The following is a 16756-nucleotide window of genomic DNA, read 5'->3' as shown; positions in this document are numbered from 1 at the left end:
ATGCAACAGCATGTAAGCATGTAAGAACTGCATCAACTACCACCTTGAAAGAGTATGATTTTGGAGGTTTATTATACCTTGGATAATAAATTTGACCTGCAACTGCAGCAATGTGACTTATTGAATTAAAAAAAAAAAACTATTACAAAAAACTAGGAACTTAACACTGAGTATAAGTATTCAGAAGTAAAAAAAATACTCATATTTACCAGAGTTTTCAGCCAGCCTGAATTTCCCACAACAGAGATATCTTCTCCACTGTTTACGGACATTCTCCTTTGTTACACAATAGAAGATAAAAATGAAGAACCCTGCAAAGCAATAACGTTAGAAAATGTTGCAAAGTTGACTTTTGCTACTTCTTAATGAACAATGTTTTGGTTTTCTTTCATTTCTTTTAAATTTCTAATCAAAAGTAATGACACCTTTCTTTGGTGAAAAAGTTTTCAACTCTGAACACTGAAGAGTACTTTTCCTTTACATAGATGAGAATAATCATACACACAAATGCAAGAACAACAAATATAGCCAAATCCACAAAGTGCATAAAGTTGCCTTCTATCAAATAAGTGAAAAATTCTGTGGATTCTGGAATTTACTTAACACTTTTGGAAAAGAATTCAAAGCAATGTCAAACAGAAGGTATGATACAACACTGTCAGGCTATGCAGCTGTTAGCACATGGTGTGACACTGTCCCATCTTTTATTAACAGCTAACCTGTTACCACCAACTATAACAGAACCAGTAACGCTACAAAATTTTGAGCATTCATACGAAGAAAATAACTCATATCTAAAATAATAACAAATGGTACCCCCTTTACCACAAACTCAAAGTCAAATATTTTCTAGAAGGAATGGGGCTTATCCCTGTCTCTTGCCAGTGCCACATTACAGACTCATTGTCTGCTTCTCATTCACTTCTAACTGACACAGGGTGGGACCTAACTTTCCCTGCTTAAAAGTCCATTGTCATCATCCCCCTTTAAGGAAGAGTGGCACTCAGTCTTTGCACAATTTTCCAGCTGCAGTGTGTCCCTGAGAACAGATGCTGGGTTTACAATGAATAGAAAATAACATGAAGGGAAACTAAATGATCAGACTGGTGCAGATGCACATGTATGTTATGTTTACACTGCTTTTAAGGCCACTTAAGCATGTAAAATCCCACTAGAAGAGATTACTCACATCTTTCTTTGCTTAAGTGTCTTTCTTAACTTTGGCTTTTAGGATGAATTTTTGAATGTAACTAAGTGTTGCTCTACACAGATGGTTCTATACCGTTTCGAAATACAGTTTTGAAACACTGGCATAAGCTTAATTAAAGTCAATACAATTTATGCACCTTTATTACTTCTAATATCAAAATTTGCCCAGCACCTACCTTAAAACTGGGTAAAAGGGGAACTTACTTTCACATAACAGATTTCTCTGACTACACAGAACATAGTTAACATAGAATGTGTTAGTTGAACACAATCCCATGCAAGACCTGGGAAGATGTGGGTTCAACCCCTCAAGTTACCAAAGAGTAAGGTACTCAAAAATCAACATAGCAAATAGGGGAGGGGTATATAGGGTCCATCTCTCAGAGAAGGGGAAGAGCATCTTCGGGCATAGGCTTGCCAAGCTGGTGAAGAGGGCTTTAAACTAAAGTTGCCATCCCACTTCTACCAGTTTGATGCCAGGGCCAGCAATAGATGCCCAGAGCCTAGAGAAAGATCACAGGTCAGAAGGAGAGCACCTGAAGAGCAGCCCAAAGGAACCCCACCGGTAAGACAGCTTCATCGTGGGCCCAACTTAAATGCATCTATGCAAACACACGTAACATGGGGAATAAACAAGAGGAGTTCGAGACGTGCGCGCGCCTGCAAGGCTATGATCTTATTGGCATCACAGGGACGTAGTGAGATGGCTCCTATGACTGGAGTGTCAGGATGGACTCTTTAGGAAGGACAGGCAGGGGAGATGAGGAGGGGGTGTCACCCTCTGTGTCAATGACTAGCTGGAGTGCATGGAGCTCTGCCTGGGGATGGATGAGGAGCCGACTGAGAGCTTATGGGTCAAGATTAAAGGGAGGGCAGGGACAGGTGACATTATGGTGGGGGTCTGCTACAGGCCACCTGACCAGGAAGACCGAGTGGATGAGGCCCTATAGACAGATAGGAGCAGCCTCACGTTCACAAGCCCTGGTCCTCATGGGGTACTTCAACCACCCCAGTATCTGTTTGAGGGACAACATGGCAGGGCGTAAGCAATCCGGGAGGTTCCTGGAATGCATTGGTGATAACTACCTTCTCCAAGTGGTAGAGGAGCCAACGAGGAGAGGTGCTATGCTGGACCTTGTTCTCACCAACAAGGAGCAGGTAGTGGAGAATGTGAAACTCAAGGGCAGCCTTGGCTTGCAGTGACCATGAAATGGTGGAGTTCAAGATCCTTAGGGCACCAAGGAGGGCACAAAGCAAGCTCACTACCCTTGACTTCAGGAGAGCTGACTTTGGCCCCTTCAGGGATCTGCTTGGTAGAGTGCCATGGGACAAAGCCCTAGAGGGAAGAGGGGCCCAAGAAAGCTGGTTAATATTCAAGGATCACCTCCTCCAAGCTCAGGAGCGATGAATCCCAACAAAGAGGAAATCAGGCAAAAACGCCAGGAGGCCTGCATGGATGAACAAGGAGCTCCTGGATACACTCAAACACAAAACGGAAGCCTACAGAGGGTGGAAGCAAGGACAGATAACCTGGGAGGAATATAGAGAAATTGTCTGAGCGGCTAGGGATCGGGTTAGGAAAGCTAAAGCCCTGATAGAATTAAATCTGGCCAGGGACGTCAAGGGCAACAAGAAAAGCTTCTATACGTATGTCAGGGATAAAAGAAAGACTAAGGAAAATGTGGGCCCTCTCCGGAACGTAATGGGAGACCTGGTTACCCGGGATACGGAGAAGGCGGAGGTACTTAATGACTTTTTTGCCTCGGTCTTCACCGGCAAGTGCTCGAGCCTCACCGCCCAAGCCGCAGAAGGCAAAGGCAGGGACTGGGAGAATGAAGAGCCACCCACTCTAGGAGAAGATCAGGTTCGAGATCATCTAAGGAACCTGAAGGTGCACAAGTCCATGGGACCGGATGAGATCCATCCGCGGGTCCTGAAGGACCTGGCGGATGAGGTTGCTAAGCCACTATCCATCATATTTGAGAAGTCGTGGCAGTTTGGTGAAGTTCCTGCTGACTGGAAAAGGGGAAACACAACCCCAGTTTTTAAAAAGGGAAAAAAGGAAGACCCAGGGAACTACAGGACAGTCAGTCTCACCTCTGTGCCTGGAAGATCATGGAACAGATCCTCCTGGAAGCTATGCTGAGACACATGGAGGACAGGGAGGTGATTCGAGACAGCCAGCATGGCTTCACCAAGGGCAAGTCCTGCCTGACCAACCTAGTGGCCTTCTATGATGGAGTGACTACATCAGTGGACATGGCAAGGACTACAGATGTCATCTATCTGGACCTCTGTAAGGCCTTTGACACGGTCCCCCACAACATCCTTCTCTAAACTGGAGAGGTACGGATTTGATGGGTGGACTGTCCAGTGCGTGAGGAATGGTTGGATGGATGCACCCCAAGGGTAGTGGTCAACGGCTCAATGTCCAGATGGAGGTCAGTGATGAGTGGTGTCCCACAGGGGTCCGTATTGGGACCAGTACTGTTTGATATCTTCATCAATGACATAGTGGATTGAGTGCACCCTCAGCAAGTTTGCAGACGACACCAAGCTGAGTTGTGCGGTCGACACGCCTGCGGGACGGGATGCCATCCAGAGGGACCTGGACAAGCTCGAGAAGTGGGCCTGTGTGAACCTCATGAGGTTCAACAAGGCCGAGTGCAAGGTCCTGCACCTGGGTCAGGGCAATCCCTGGTATCAATACAGGCTGGGGCAAGAAGGGATTCAGAGCAGCCCTGCCGAGAAGGACTTGGGGATACTGGGGGAAAAGCCGGACATGAGTCAGCAACGTGCGCTCGCAGCCCACAAGGCCAACCGTATCCTGGGCTGCATCAAAAGAAGCATGGCCAGCAGGTCGAGGGAGGTGATTCTGCCTCTCTGCTCTGCTCTGGTGAGATCCCACCTGCAGTATTGCATCCAGCTCTGGAGCCCTCAGCACAGGAGAGACATGGACCTGTTGGAGCGGGTCCAGAGGAGGGCCACAGAAATGATCAGGGGGATGGAACATCTCTCCTGTGAAGAAAGGCTGAGAGAGTTGGGGTTATTTAGCGTGGAGAAGAGAAGGCCTTTAGTACCTAAAGGGGGCTTATAAGAAAGATGGCGGCAAACTTTTTAGCAGGGCCTGTTGCCAACAGGACAAGGGGGGATGGTTTTAAACTAAAAGAGGGTAGATTTAGACCAGATAGAAGGAAGGAATTTTTTAAAATGGGGGTGGTGAAACACTGGAACAGGTTGCCCAGAGAGGTGGTAGATGCCCCATCCCTGGAAACATTCAAGGTCAGGTTGGACGGGGCTCTGAGCAACCTGATCTAGTTGCAGATGTCCCTGCCCACAGCAAGGGGGTTGGACTAGATGACCTTTAAAGGTTCCTTCCAACCCAAACTATTCTATGATTCTATGATTCTATATACACTGAAATGCAGTTTTCATTGCTTTAGTCTCTCTGGGAAATCATCCAGAGTCATCTGGGTATCATCTAAAGTGCCATTTAAGCAGAAGTTTGGATCCAAACTTCAGTTGGGCAATTCAGGCATACTTAGATGACTGTCGGCACCTGCAGTACCTCATATTTAAATGAAATCATTTGCAGCCTCTGAAACTCTGCTTTCGGATATGTCCGGTAGCATCCTGGCCCTTGCAAAGCTGCATGCCTTTGTATCTACTTCCTGTATGTTCTCAAGTACTAAAGGCCATGCGTAACAGATTGCTAACTTTTAGATGTTGCAGCCTTGCCTGTCTCAATGGCCCTTTCTTGAATGTCACACCTCACCCCGAAGCCTTAGGGGTAAGTGGAGAAATGACATACTTTTCGCTACCTTAATTGCATTATTATGTGAACACTTACAGTAACTGAGTATTTACAATTGATCTGTTGACTAGAGAAATACAGTCACTTCCAGTGGTGTCTGGTTTGCATACATTTTTAAAATGTAGTATTTATAGATATAAATATACTATACATATAAATACTAGCTCGCTTTCCTGTACCTTGCTATAACTGTAACTTAAGATTACAGTAAAGCAGTATCATCTGTAATTTAATTAACATGTTAAATCACGTATCAAAATTACACCTTTATTGCTGAATCAAGAAAATGCCATTTCCAATTGTTTTGTTCATTATATTGTATGCCATGGGCTGTCACATGAAGGATAAACTTACCTTGCAAAGTGTTGAAAATGGTAAAGAGGTAAGTAAATACCCCATTTACTGTGAAGAAAGCAAATCCCCAAGTAATTCCTAACAAGAATGTGAGGCCTGCAACACTCCTAAGGTCTTGAATACTGGTTTTTCTTTGAGCACCAAGTTGTTTTTTCTTTTTGATACGACAGAGCTGGATCAGCACAACAATGAACATGCTGATATTGATCAGGAATATCAGGCAAAAGTATCCCACAGCAGTAATATAGAAGACAATTCTATTTTTAATCCAGCAGCTAGAACACAAGAACAGTCTGTCAACCATTATCAGAAACAGAAATTAAGTAAAATAAACATGAGATAAAGATGTAATTTGTTGCACATTTTTGCCTCTTTAGTAAAAAGTATTTGTTTGGCCAAAGGGTAAGAGCTTTCATATAGGCAATAACCACAAAACACATGACATACTGTAGAGCTACACCATTTCAAAGCTCTCCCATTGCTTCTTTCCCTTCCCCACCTTTACTTTAAAGAAAACCAACTTCGTAGGACCTCCCTCCCACCCACCCCCAAAAAAGTGCCTCCCTTTAACTCACAATTCATCAGGTCTGTTTATTGAAACCTTTCCAGTGGTTATAAGTCCATAATTATCTGGTGATACTGCCAACACAATAGACACAACTACTGCTGGTAATCCTAAAAGATTATGAGCAAACACATAAGTGAAAATCATGACAAAGACAGTATTATGATGACTTGAAATTATTATATTTTTCTGTGAAAACTACAACCTGTTTCTGAAATTTGTTTGTTGAATTCTGTTGACTACTAGCTGTCTGAAAGAATCTAAAAACTGGAGCGTTCAAACTGCTCAGGAGCATAACTTGCAAAGAAACAAGTTCTTCTCCACAGCAAGCTCCAAACCCTTCTAAATAAAGCAACAAATAAGATCACTCATCAAACTGATTTAAAACATCAAATACAGGATACCCGATTTTCTTTCTTACATCTGTTTTAAGAAAATAATTCTATTGATTTTAGAGCCTTCACTCATGTTTACTGAAGTGGCCAGTGAGGATAATCAGGTCCAGAATCTCTTCATCCTTTAACCAATTAAATCTGTTTTGCTGCTTTTTGTTAGCAACAGTGCTATCCCAGAAATGGAATATATATACTTATCAGCATTTATTTTTAAAACAGAACTGACGCCATCCATCTGGTAAATGGAAATGGAAGTATGCACATTCAAAATTGGTTCTATTGTACTTGCACAAGGAAAATTCATTATCAATTTGCATTGCAGCAGCCTCAGTTCTGCAGTTAGGGGGGAGTTCCCTACCTCAGAAAGGTGGAATATATAAGATCAGGTTTACTGATAATGAATACCCGGTCACTGCAAGGTCATAACATTTAATGACTGCTTCATTTTCATTTCTGAACTGTGTCACATCCACTGAAATACTTGATAAGAGGATTTATCTATTTAGCATCCAAAAGGAAAAAAAAAAAATACATACCCCAACCAACAATGCAAAATTTAAGAATGTATTTCCGTACATAGGTATTAAAGACTTTCACAAGGGCCAGATACATGTGGAAAGCTTCTAGGCCCATCCAGGTGAAGGAAACCAAGAGGAAATAGTGAAGAAATACTGCAACTGCAATGCATAGGCCTCGTGTATCATACAGTGCGATCCATGAGTCAAGGAGGAAAACTAAGTTGAGTAGAAGTAATGCAGCACACAGCTGAATAAGGATTTTGGAGGGGTAGTCTCTCCGGATTTTCCTAAAAAAGCAAATTAGTGAGATGACATCGGTTGTCCAAGGATCCCTGGCTCACTTCCTCTCTTGTAGTCCTTAGTGCACAAATGCCAAGAAAAAAAATTATTTATATATTTTCATTCATATATAATGCTTCATATATTGCATTTATACATGGAGAGAGTAATTTACAAGATTTCCAAATTAACGGTCTGTATGAATAAAATTTGTTATAACAAGGTTACATTCTCCTTGTTACAGTACTTCCAAAAACCAAAATGTGACTGTTCTTTATTGCTAAGCTAGATTAGGCTTTTGACTGGGCTTTTAAAACCTTGATAGAGACAAGTAAGTCCTTGATGACAGGATAATGAGAGAATAAACGTGTGCCAAATAACTTTGAGGAGAATTTCCAAAACATAGCATGGAGGATTCAATAGTTAAGGCTTAAACGTGAGAAAATGTTCCGACAAAACCAAAGAATATAAATGTGTTTAAAAATGCTATCATTCTGTACTGCTGTATATATGTTGTATCTTAAACACATTCCTTCACACTTCTATTATGATAATCCATTATAAAATATTTAAGACTGCTACTTCTTCACTTCTTACTGCATAGAGCCTCATGATAATTCACATGTCCACAAGATTAACATTCCTAAAGACTGAATCAACACCTTCCTGGTAATCTGGACAAATTTGTGCATTAATGGAGACAGAATCCATAACTATTGGAAAGGACTTTGCAGTGAAGACTACAAGCAATCATAATTGAAGAATAATGAGAGCTTAGCTGAACAGGTACTTACTCAAAGGCTATGTAGGTCACAAGAGTAATAGAAAGAAAAATTGCAGAGAGACCACAGCCTATGTAAGATATAAAAGTCAGTACCAATTCTTGTGTGGGATTCAAAGGAGTATTTCCATACAAGTTCTGAAACGGAAGCAGAAGTTAATTTCAGAGAACATGTTTATTAAATGGAAAAAGATCAAAAAAATCCAAAATGCACCTTTCCCTCTGCAATTAAAAAAAATTCTTTTCATCATGGATCTTATAAAAGGTTAACTGAAAAACAGAAAAGTCAGTCTAGTCCTGCAAGGAGCAGGGAGCTGGACTCAATGATCCTTATGGGTCCCTTCCAACTTGAGATATTCTATGATTCTATGATTCTAATTGTGAAATCCCATTTGATTAAAAACCTGTTTTAAATTTGATTTATCCTAATTTTTATTTCCTACAATATAAACAACTACCTAAATGTAAAACCTGCATTTTAATAAGCACTTAAGGAATTTTTCACTTCAATGGAACTCATGGGCCCCCATTCAACAAGCAGCTTAAGCACGTGACTAATTTTATGGCTGTATGTACTAACACTGAAGTGAACAGAACCTGAGCAGTATTTCACAGGCGGTATGTGCTTACTGAATACTTATTTGCTTAAGATAACACATGGTTAAATGTTTTCTTGAATTAGGGTAAGATTGCATAATTTTTTAAATAATTACCATCAAAACTGCAAAGCTTGTGAGGTGGTTGCATGAACAGACTGTTTCATTTACTCTAGTTTCTTTAACTATGCAACCTTCATATGACCAGCCTCCATGTCCACCTGTTAAAGAAAACAGCTGTGTTATTAATAAAAGCCTTTATTTATATTAACATGAGTTAACATAGCTAAAACAGCATGATATCTTGGGCGATATCAAGTACTTACCATTTTTATTGAAGTCCCAAAAAACACATCTAACTGTTGAATTATCCTGTTTGGGAGGTAAAAAAAAAAATTTACTGAACTATGAGTTTATGATCAAGTAATTTATGAATTTTCTACAAAACGCAGGCAAGAATAAATACCGTACAGAACAAATACACCAGTTTTACATGAACACAAAATGAATCTAGGTGCATAGAATGGATTAATATTGCAATACGCATGTGAAAATATGCTGAACACATTTGAAGTCACCAAATAGGAGCTAGCTCTCATGCTTATGCTAAGATTCTGTTCCTGGTAGAACATTATGAATGCTGTTTCATTGTCTTCCCATACTATACAAATTCTTGCGATTTCTCATCCTTCCTCATTTTGTAAGTATCAAGAAAATGACCACACAGAAAAAGAAAAACTCTTATTCATTTGCGAACATTTGATCCCTTTATATTACTATGATGTTAAAGCTTTATAGATTTCACATACACACGAAAATCCTAAAAATAGTAGCAGTAATACAACTATACTGCTATGAATACTAATACTGCTACAGTTATATCTCAAAACTTAGTATTATATCAATAAAAGTAAAGACTACACTAAGCCAGCTCTAGAAAAAAGCTTCAGGTACATTAGCGGAATCCCTACATTCTTCAGTTTATAATATTTTAGTATTTTAAACTCTTTCAAGATATGAGATAGAAGATTTTAATCCTTGATGCTCATTTAGGAAAGAGATGCTGTATATGAGCCCTAATACTTCCAGATGACACAATCCTGTGTTCCAGTTTAAGGAACATCTCCCTAAGAAAAAAGACATATTGCTTTCTGGCCATGCAGCACCTACAAATGTCATGATTGCAGCATCTCCGTAGCAATCCCCACTGTCAGGTTTTCATCTAAGAGTTTTTATTCCTTGAAGAATAAAACAGAAGGGTCGGTAGGAAAGATAAAAACTGGATGGATAAGTGATAGAGCAGAATTACCTGAAACCATTCAAGCACAAAAATTTATACCAGTGATAAATAAGCAAACATGAGTGATTTTTAAAGTCCAGGTGGCGATGAAGTGTCCACACTGGTAAAGCAGAACCAACCAATCTGTATTCTTAGTACAGTATTTCTTCTACATTTCTTTCAATGGAGGCAACAAAATCATACTTTAAATCTGCCAAAATGTAAATCATACCTGATTAGGTTTGATATTCTGTAAAGTGACAGTAACATTTGCTTTTAAGTTGCTAATTGTGAGGTTAGCAACACTTGATGATATAACATTGCTGATTAAAGATGCATTCTTCAAGGACAGATCCTGGAACAACAAAAAATAATCAGATTTTAAAATCTTAAAGAAAACAATAGTAGAGTACAGCACCCACAAGCTCAGTTATTATGCAGAGAGAACACTGGACAAAAACAATTACTTTTTAAATCAGGAAGTTTTGAAATGTGTTTTGTGGGAAAAAAGTCCATTGGTATTTTATTTTACTCTAGGCTTGAGTTTAAAACCCTTATGAACAGAGGATCAAAAAGATACCTGGAACACAGTGGTCTTTTTAAAGAAGTTGAATATAATTCTAGAAGCCAAGTCCAACTCTTCAGGGGGTAAATTTGTCAGCAACGATGAAGGAAGCGTAATTGATCCGAGGTTATTTAAATCATGAATTGTATTAATGCCTAGAGAGATCTGAAAAATAAATGCAAGGATTATGCTTCATTTCAGTCACTAAAGAAAAATTAAATTATGACTTATTTTCAGTTTAGGACTTCGAAATACATATCTATGTAATCACTGTCAGGAGCTCACTGCTGCTCTCTCATTCTTCTCCTGCTCCAATGAATAAATAGCATCTGCAGGCCTGAAAAGGATGCAACTCATTTCAGGTCTGCCTACCATTGAAAATACTCTGGCTTTACGTATTTGCTTACAGGGACAGAACACATCACTGTAGTGGATAATATTGATTTGAAAAAGGTGAAGAGCAACAACCTGGGTAGGTCTATGTAACCATGTAGGAAGATTAACATTTCACAGCACAGAAGCTTGCAAAGGCAAAGAATGTTTATGCCCCATATGAAGTATGTCAGAATTCAGAAAAACTGTAAATAGCTAATATTTGTCAATAGGTTTTTAAGTACAGTAGGTTAAGCAGAACCTCAGAACATAAACCCTAACTTTATGATCATCTGGCAAAAATGACAAAAATAAACTGGATAAGCTACAATTCAGATATCTCAAGAGCTTAGTGATCTAACACTATAAAAAAAAGATCTGAGCTTTCACTCAGTTTTCTGTGCTGTACTTATAGGACAGAGAGCTTTGTTTAGTACAAAATTTCTAACATTTTCTTGTCGCACATTAGTCACTTTACATACAAATATCATCATCTCAGAGTTCCTGAGAGATGTGAAACATCAGCAGAACTGAAGAAATAAATTATCTGTGTATTCAAAGAATGGTGGTAATAGGAATAACAGTGTGAGCTCTCCACAGTGCCCTATGGTTTAGGGCAATTAAACAATATGGTTTAACTCTTCTGTTTAGACCAGTGGTCTCCGAACTTTTTTCATCATGTACCCCCTAAAAATTTTTTGAGTGTGCACCCCAAAATACATCTGTTTATAAGTTATGTGCATGTACTACTGTACTAATATATTATGCATGTTTATAAAACATACACAAAAATGGAAATTTTAAAAGGATGAGATAAAGATTAAACATTGTGTTTTAAAAAATATATTTTTTATTTATTAATCATATAAAAAATATTTTCTTCCTGCACCCCAATGGACTGTCATGTGCACGCCCTGGGGTACTCACACCCCACTTTGGAGATCACAGCCACCAAAGAAATTCCGAATCAATTCCACAAAAGCTTTCCTGTTGCTTTGATTTGAACTAGATGATACTTGTTGAAAATTCTCTGCATTTTATTGCCAGTGCTATGAGATTTCCAGAAAATCATTACTTAGCAAATATCTGTTTTTCAGCACTACCACCTCCTAGTCATCTCACATTCATGCACCACATATTGCTAAGAAAATAGAAAAGAACTCGAATGTTAACATTTCATATAGTTTTCAGTATCACAGAACAGTTCCAGTACTACTTATGGCTCATGCTAGATTAAGCTATTTCCTTCTCTGAGAGGACATAATGTGCCAAAATTTGTACAGAACTTTCCATCTTTCCTTGCTTAAGCCTCCAAGGCTGGTATTGTCCAAATTATTATTTCCTCAACCAGGAGGGAGGTTTTGAGTGAGACAAAGTGAATCCAAACTTTCTAAGCACTCCTTTCTTGGTGAGACCAACTAGTCATGAGTGACAAATGTATGAATGTCATTATCCAAGCAACATAATAGTTCTTTCCTGGAACCCTCTGCAATTAATATCCTTCTAATAGATGAAGCCATCTGACAACACTCCTTGACAAATTTCAGCACTGTCAGGGTGGGTGATTAACTGACTCATGATTCAGGGTTTTTGAGGCAAAGTTATTCCGCCAAGCACTCTGTCCATTCCAGTGTTCTGCCTGTAGCACCTCTAAGAGCTTATTAGTCCGATGCCAGTTTCTGCTAAGTCTGTTGCTTATTTACGCCATAATAGAAAATGAAAAGAAAAACTATGGAGGGCTTCAAAAACAAAGTATTTTTTCTCTGAAACTAACATGAACAAAAGATCCTGAAATTGTGACATAAACACAGAACAAACTCATGTTACATATAAATATAACACCATAAATACCTAAAAATAAATGGTTGAGAATTTGTAAGTATTTAGAATTATCAGTGTTTAACCTGGAGATCAGCTGAGTCCTGGACAGCAAAAGACATTTGGTTGGAGCGGATGCCATTGGTTTTGACAACTGCCAGAGCCAAGGAAGGGGAGGCAAAATCAGCAGACGTTGCTGAAAAGTTCAGTTTTAAGCCAATATAATCCACCAGTTTTATAATTCTGTTAAGAAAAAGAGATATTTAGTATTACCAAGCACATACACCCAAAGTTCTCAGGCAAATTGTGGTTATGGAGCTGCAATCCAAGCATAGTGTAAAATACAGCTGACTCTGCTTACTTATTGTGGCATCTACACAAAAAAAATACACTGTTTTCCATGGCATATTGTAGCAGAGTTGGTAACACTAGAATGATACTCCTTCCGTTTTTTATAAGTACATTAAAGAACAAGAAATATTCTTTTGGATTATGATTACAAAAAAATGAAACTTGCTGAAGCCAGTTTATCAAGACAGTCAATACAACACACCTTTAATGTATTGCCAGAACGAAATACCTGTTAGAAATCCGGGGTGGTAATGGCTGAGAAGCAGTCAGGATTTTGCTAACCTCACTAACCATCCTTTCTACATCTTGTGGCTCTACTTTTCCAGCTGCTAAGTCATTTTCTATTTTGGACACGATTTGCTCAGCTGTGGTGATGTTAATGGTGGTATATACAGAAGTTGTGTATGTCGTAGCTGATAGTATCTTTCCTGTGACAAAAGAAAAGTTGTGCATTTATTTAAACATTGTGTTCAACAAATGAAGTAAGCTTTGAGAAGCAGTTCTCTTGACCAACAAACCTTATCACAACTTGTAAGGTCTCTCAGCATGTTACGTGAGACAGAATCCCTTTTTCTCCCTATCAGCTACTTTGCAGAGAGCAATACTTTAAATCTTAGGAAAACATAAAGCAAGGTTTCAAATGGCCAGCATTAATTCCACTTTTTATTGATTACAAAGTTCCTCACATCAGGCCATTAGTAATGTTAAATAATCTATTATATGGATTTTTAGCCACCGGATGCCTGAAAGTAGAGTAAAATCAAGGTAAGATCAGCAACTTGAAAAGAATCTTGTAAAGATGTGTACAATCTTCATAGGAAAATACATAGCCACTAAGAATATTCCTAATCAATAACAATATTTTAAGGAAGATCCAGCATTGATTTGCAATATTTTAAATACTAGCTTAGTAAAAAAAATAGCTACCTGGCTCTGTGACTTAATTTTTTCTGCCAAAGATACCTGCTGGGAACTTAGCACAATACCTATCTATCACAGTTACCAACCAGTTTGTAGGGTGAGGTATCACTCATCATGGCCAAAGGCATCAGAATGTATTTTAAAATAAGTATACAGCTCATAAGAGTTGTCTCAGGCTTTTCACAGTAATTGGAAGGTCACAGCTCAGATATATAATCTTGTTTAATAAAGTTTAAAAGTAAATTAAGTATATGGCATTCAAATTTAAAAAAAAAAAATCATTTTACTTGTCATATTTACCTGTGCTCCCATTAGGCAGTCTACCATGGCCATCAGCAGTAGAATGAGGGTGAGGATGAGAAGCTGAGACAGAATGGTTGACAGGACTAACAGTAGGGGTCAAAGTTATTGTGAAAGGAGTAAGGGGAAGAATAGGTGCTGTAGTAACATTTTTGTTACCAGAAACAGGTTGGGTCGAATCCGTAGCAGGATGAATTTGTGCAACAGATTTAGTGGTAGTCTCAAAGGGGGGAATTGCTATCGGAGGTTTGGAGGGGAGCTCCGAAGAGGAAACTACAGAATGTTTGGTGAAATCTATAGAAGGAGAAATTATTGTAATAGGCTTGCTAACATATGCAGCATCAGATTTAATTGAGAAAGCAGCATTAGTGACAGATTTTGTTGCAGTTGTGGAAGCAGTGACAGATTTATTAGAAGCTATGGAAGGAAAAGTTGGCATGGCAGGTTGAGCAAGAGACTCAGAAGAGGAAAGTGTAGTGGTAATACTGGTGGAAGACACAGAAGTTTCAGTAATAGATGTGGTAGAAGTTTCAGAGAGAGGATTTGTAGTGGGAGATGTGGAGAGAGTTCCAGAAAAAGAAATGTCTGTCAATGGTGGGATCAATGGTCTAATTGTGGGGCTTTGTTTGGTAGAAAGCATAGTGGGGGAAATAAAAGTATTAGATTTGGGGGAAGTCTTTTTAGGCAGAGAAGGAGAATGAGGGAAAGGAACCCATATAGAATGAGGTGGCACTTGTATAGTACTGTAAAAAAAAAAAAGGCACAGAAATGCATATTAAATTTAACATTGTTTCTATTTTAAAGAAAACAAGTTATAATAGGGGAATATATATGAATAATATACATACTACTAATAATAATATACATACTACTACTAATAATGTATATTTTAAAATAAATCAGATTGGATTTTTCATGCTCTAGTAACAAATATGAATTCCATAACATTTTGAGGGTTCTTACATTCTGTTTTGCTGTAGTTGTTAACTAGCAAGTCCATAAATACTACTACTGCCTTTGCTGCCTATTCTGGAGGTGACCTGATGCTGAACACAAAAGCTATCTGTATCAGGTAGGAAAAAAAAAAGAAAAAAAAAGGGGAAAAAAAAAGGAAAAAAAAAAGAAAAAAGAAAAAAAAAAAGAAAGGAAAGAGAAAAGAAGGGAGGGGGGAAAGAGGGAGGAATAAGGAGGGAGCTATATAGGAAAATGCCTGTCAGGTTGTTCTTGTGGAGTCCTTCCTAGCTATTACACTGCAACGTGCAAGTTGACTCTATTAATGCATTAGGAAATTTAGGAAATAAGCAAGTCAAATTTTGTATTTATACTTACTACATTTGTAATTCTTCAGCAGTCAAGGAACAATACTTCAGTGATGAACAGCAGCACCGTTCTGAGATGACAAAGCAGCATTAACCTGATTTATCTTGAAGCATAAAAATTACTAATACTGTTAAGTAGGATATCCAAATAAGTGTGTGTTTTATGTTTTTTGAACAATAGTGCATATTGCATAATTGATTTTGAGTTTTTTCCTGAAATGACATTTGCAAAACAGATCTTGACCAGTCAGAATACTGCAATACCCCCAGTTTTTTGCTCAATGCCTGACAAGTACAGATTTCTTTTTTTGTTATTGTAAACAAACCAAAATGTAAAGCTACATCTTTTGAAACAAAGGGACAAATGGTATAAGCACCACTCCCTACTATCACAATATCACTAAGAAAGCTTGGCTATTTTATAAACTTTTCAATTCAGATCACCATTCCAGTAACACATTCATGTTCTCAAGTAATTTTACACCTAATCCTTTCAAAGCCTGCATTATTAATGTAATTTTATAGCAAAGTTTTTTTAAACATATTTCTATCTTCCCCCTCCCCACCCAAAAATCAGAAGGCTGCATTTTTGATGTATTTATATTGTTCAACAAAAAATTTTTTTATCTAAAAGTAAATAACAATCTTTTCTTTTTAGCTACTTGGAGGTCACCTGTAAAGATATGAAATTTAATCTGAAAGGGTAACTGCGATGAGACTGTGTTTAAAGCATAACTTACCAAGTTGGCTTATTTCTGCTTTGCCTTTTAAACTGCTTATATTCTCTCTCTCAGCCAGCTTCATTATGAAATTGCAGTGTATACTATAATGAGGAGAAAAAGGTTTAGACTCAAGAAACAGATCTGCCTTGCCTTTACAACGCATGAAACTAACATCAAATGCTAAGTGAAAGCACATTAGCACAAATGCCAAGTGTGAAAGCACATTTTTCCTAGGCTTTTTGAGATTTTGGGATATTTTTAATGCACATAAAACACTGTGCCAGGCTAAAAAGAAGAGTAATACATCAGTTTGTGGCAGCTTATTTTCTCTTTTCTTTACAGACACTGTTGATTCTTAAATGGGGTCCTCCCTAATTAATGTTAGCCTTTAAAGAGTTGATAATTTTGTGAAGATAATAACGTAATCTCCACTGTTACTGCAAAGAAACTCCAGAGAGGAACTAGCAAGTGTCCTAGGTGGCTATGTCAGTGTATATGAAATCTCCACCACCTGGGGAAAGCCAGTGTTCTGTCTCTTGACTTCAGGGATAACTGAAATGAGCCACTTAAGCATGTAACTACAGATTCACAATTATGG

At 38.4% G+C, this 16756-nt stretch overlaps 1 protein-coding gene across 1 annotated transcript in view; it reads right to left on the bottom strand.

Moving 5' to 3' along the window:
• The window catches only part of ADGRG2 (adhesion G protein-coupled receptor G2), a 52659-nt gene that overhangs the window by 6184 nt on the left and 29719 nt on the right, over positions 1 to 16756 (bottom strand). Inside the window, exons 12-25 of the mRNA XM_075175319.1 lie at positions 16177 to 16259; positions 15447 to 15507; positions 14118 to 14860; positions 13126 to 13324; positions 12632 to 12788; positions 10371 to 10520; positions 10023 to 10145; positions 8838 to 8883; positions 8629 to 8732; positions 7929 to 8053; positions 6874 to 7142; positions 5953 to 6052; positions 5378 to 5652; positions 210 to 311 (exon numbers count right to left, since the gene is read on the bottom strand). Coding sequence (XP_075031420.1) covers positions 210 to 311; positions 5378 to 5652; positions 5953 to 6052; positions 6874 to 7142; positions 7929 to 8053; positions 8629 to 8732; positions 8838 to 8883; positions 10023 to 10145; positions 10371 to 10520; positions 12632 to 12788; positions 13126 to 13324; positions 14118 to 14860; positions 15447 to 15507; positions 16177 to 16259 — 2537 coding nt within the window. The remainder of the gene's footprint in view (positions 1 to 209; positions 312 to 5377; positions 5653 to 5952; positions 6053 to 6873; positions 7143 to 7928; positions 8054 to 8628; positions 8733 to 8837; positions 8884 to 10022; positions 10146 to 10370; positions 10521 to 12631; positions 12789 to 13125; positions 13325 to 14117; positions 14861 to 15446; positions 15508 to 16176; positions 16260 to 16756) is intronic.

The sequence above is a fragment of the Calonectris borealis genome, chromosome 1, assembly GCF_964195595.1.
Source record: "Calonectris borealis chromosome 1, bCalBor7.hap1.2, whole genome shotgun sequence".
NCBI classification, from domain to species: domain Eukaryota; kingdom Metazoa; phylum Chordata; class Aves; order Procellariiformes; family Procellariidae; genus Calonectris; species Calonectris borealis.
The sequence above is the reverse complement of the archived record's forward strand: the minus strand, read 5'-3'. Positions and strand labels throughout refer to the sequence as shown.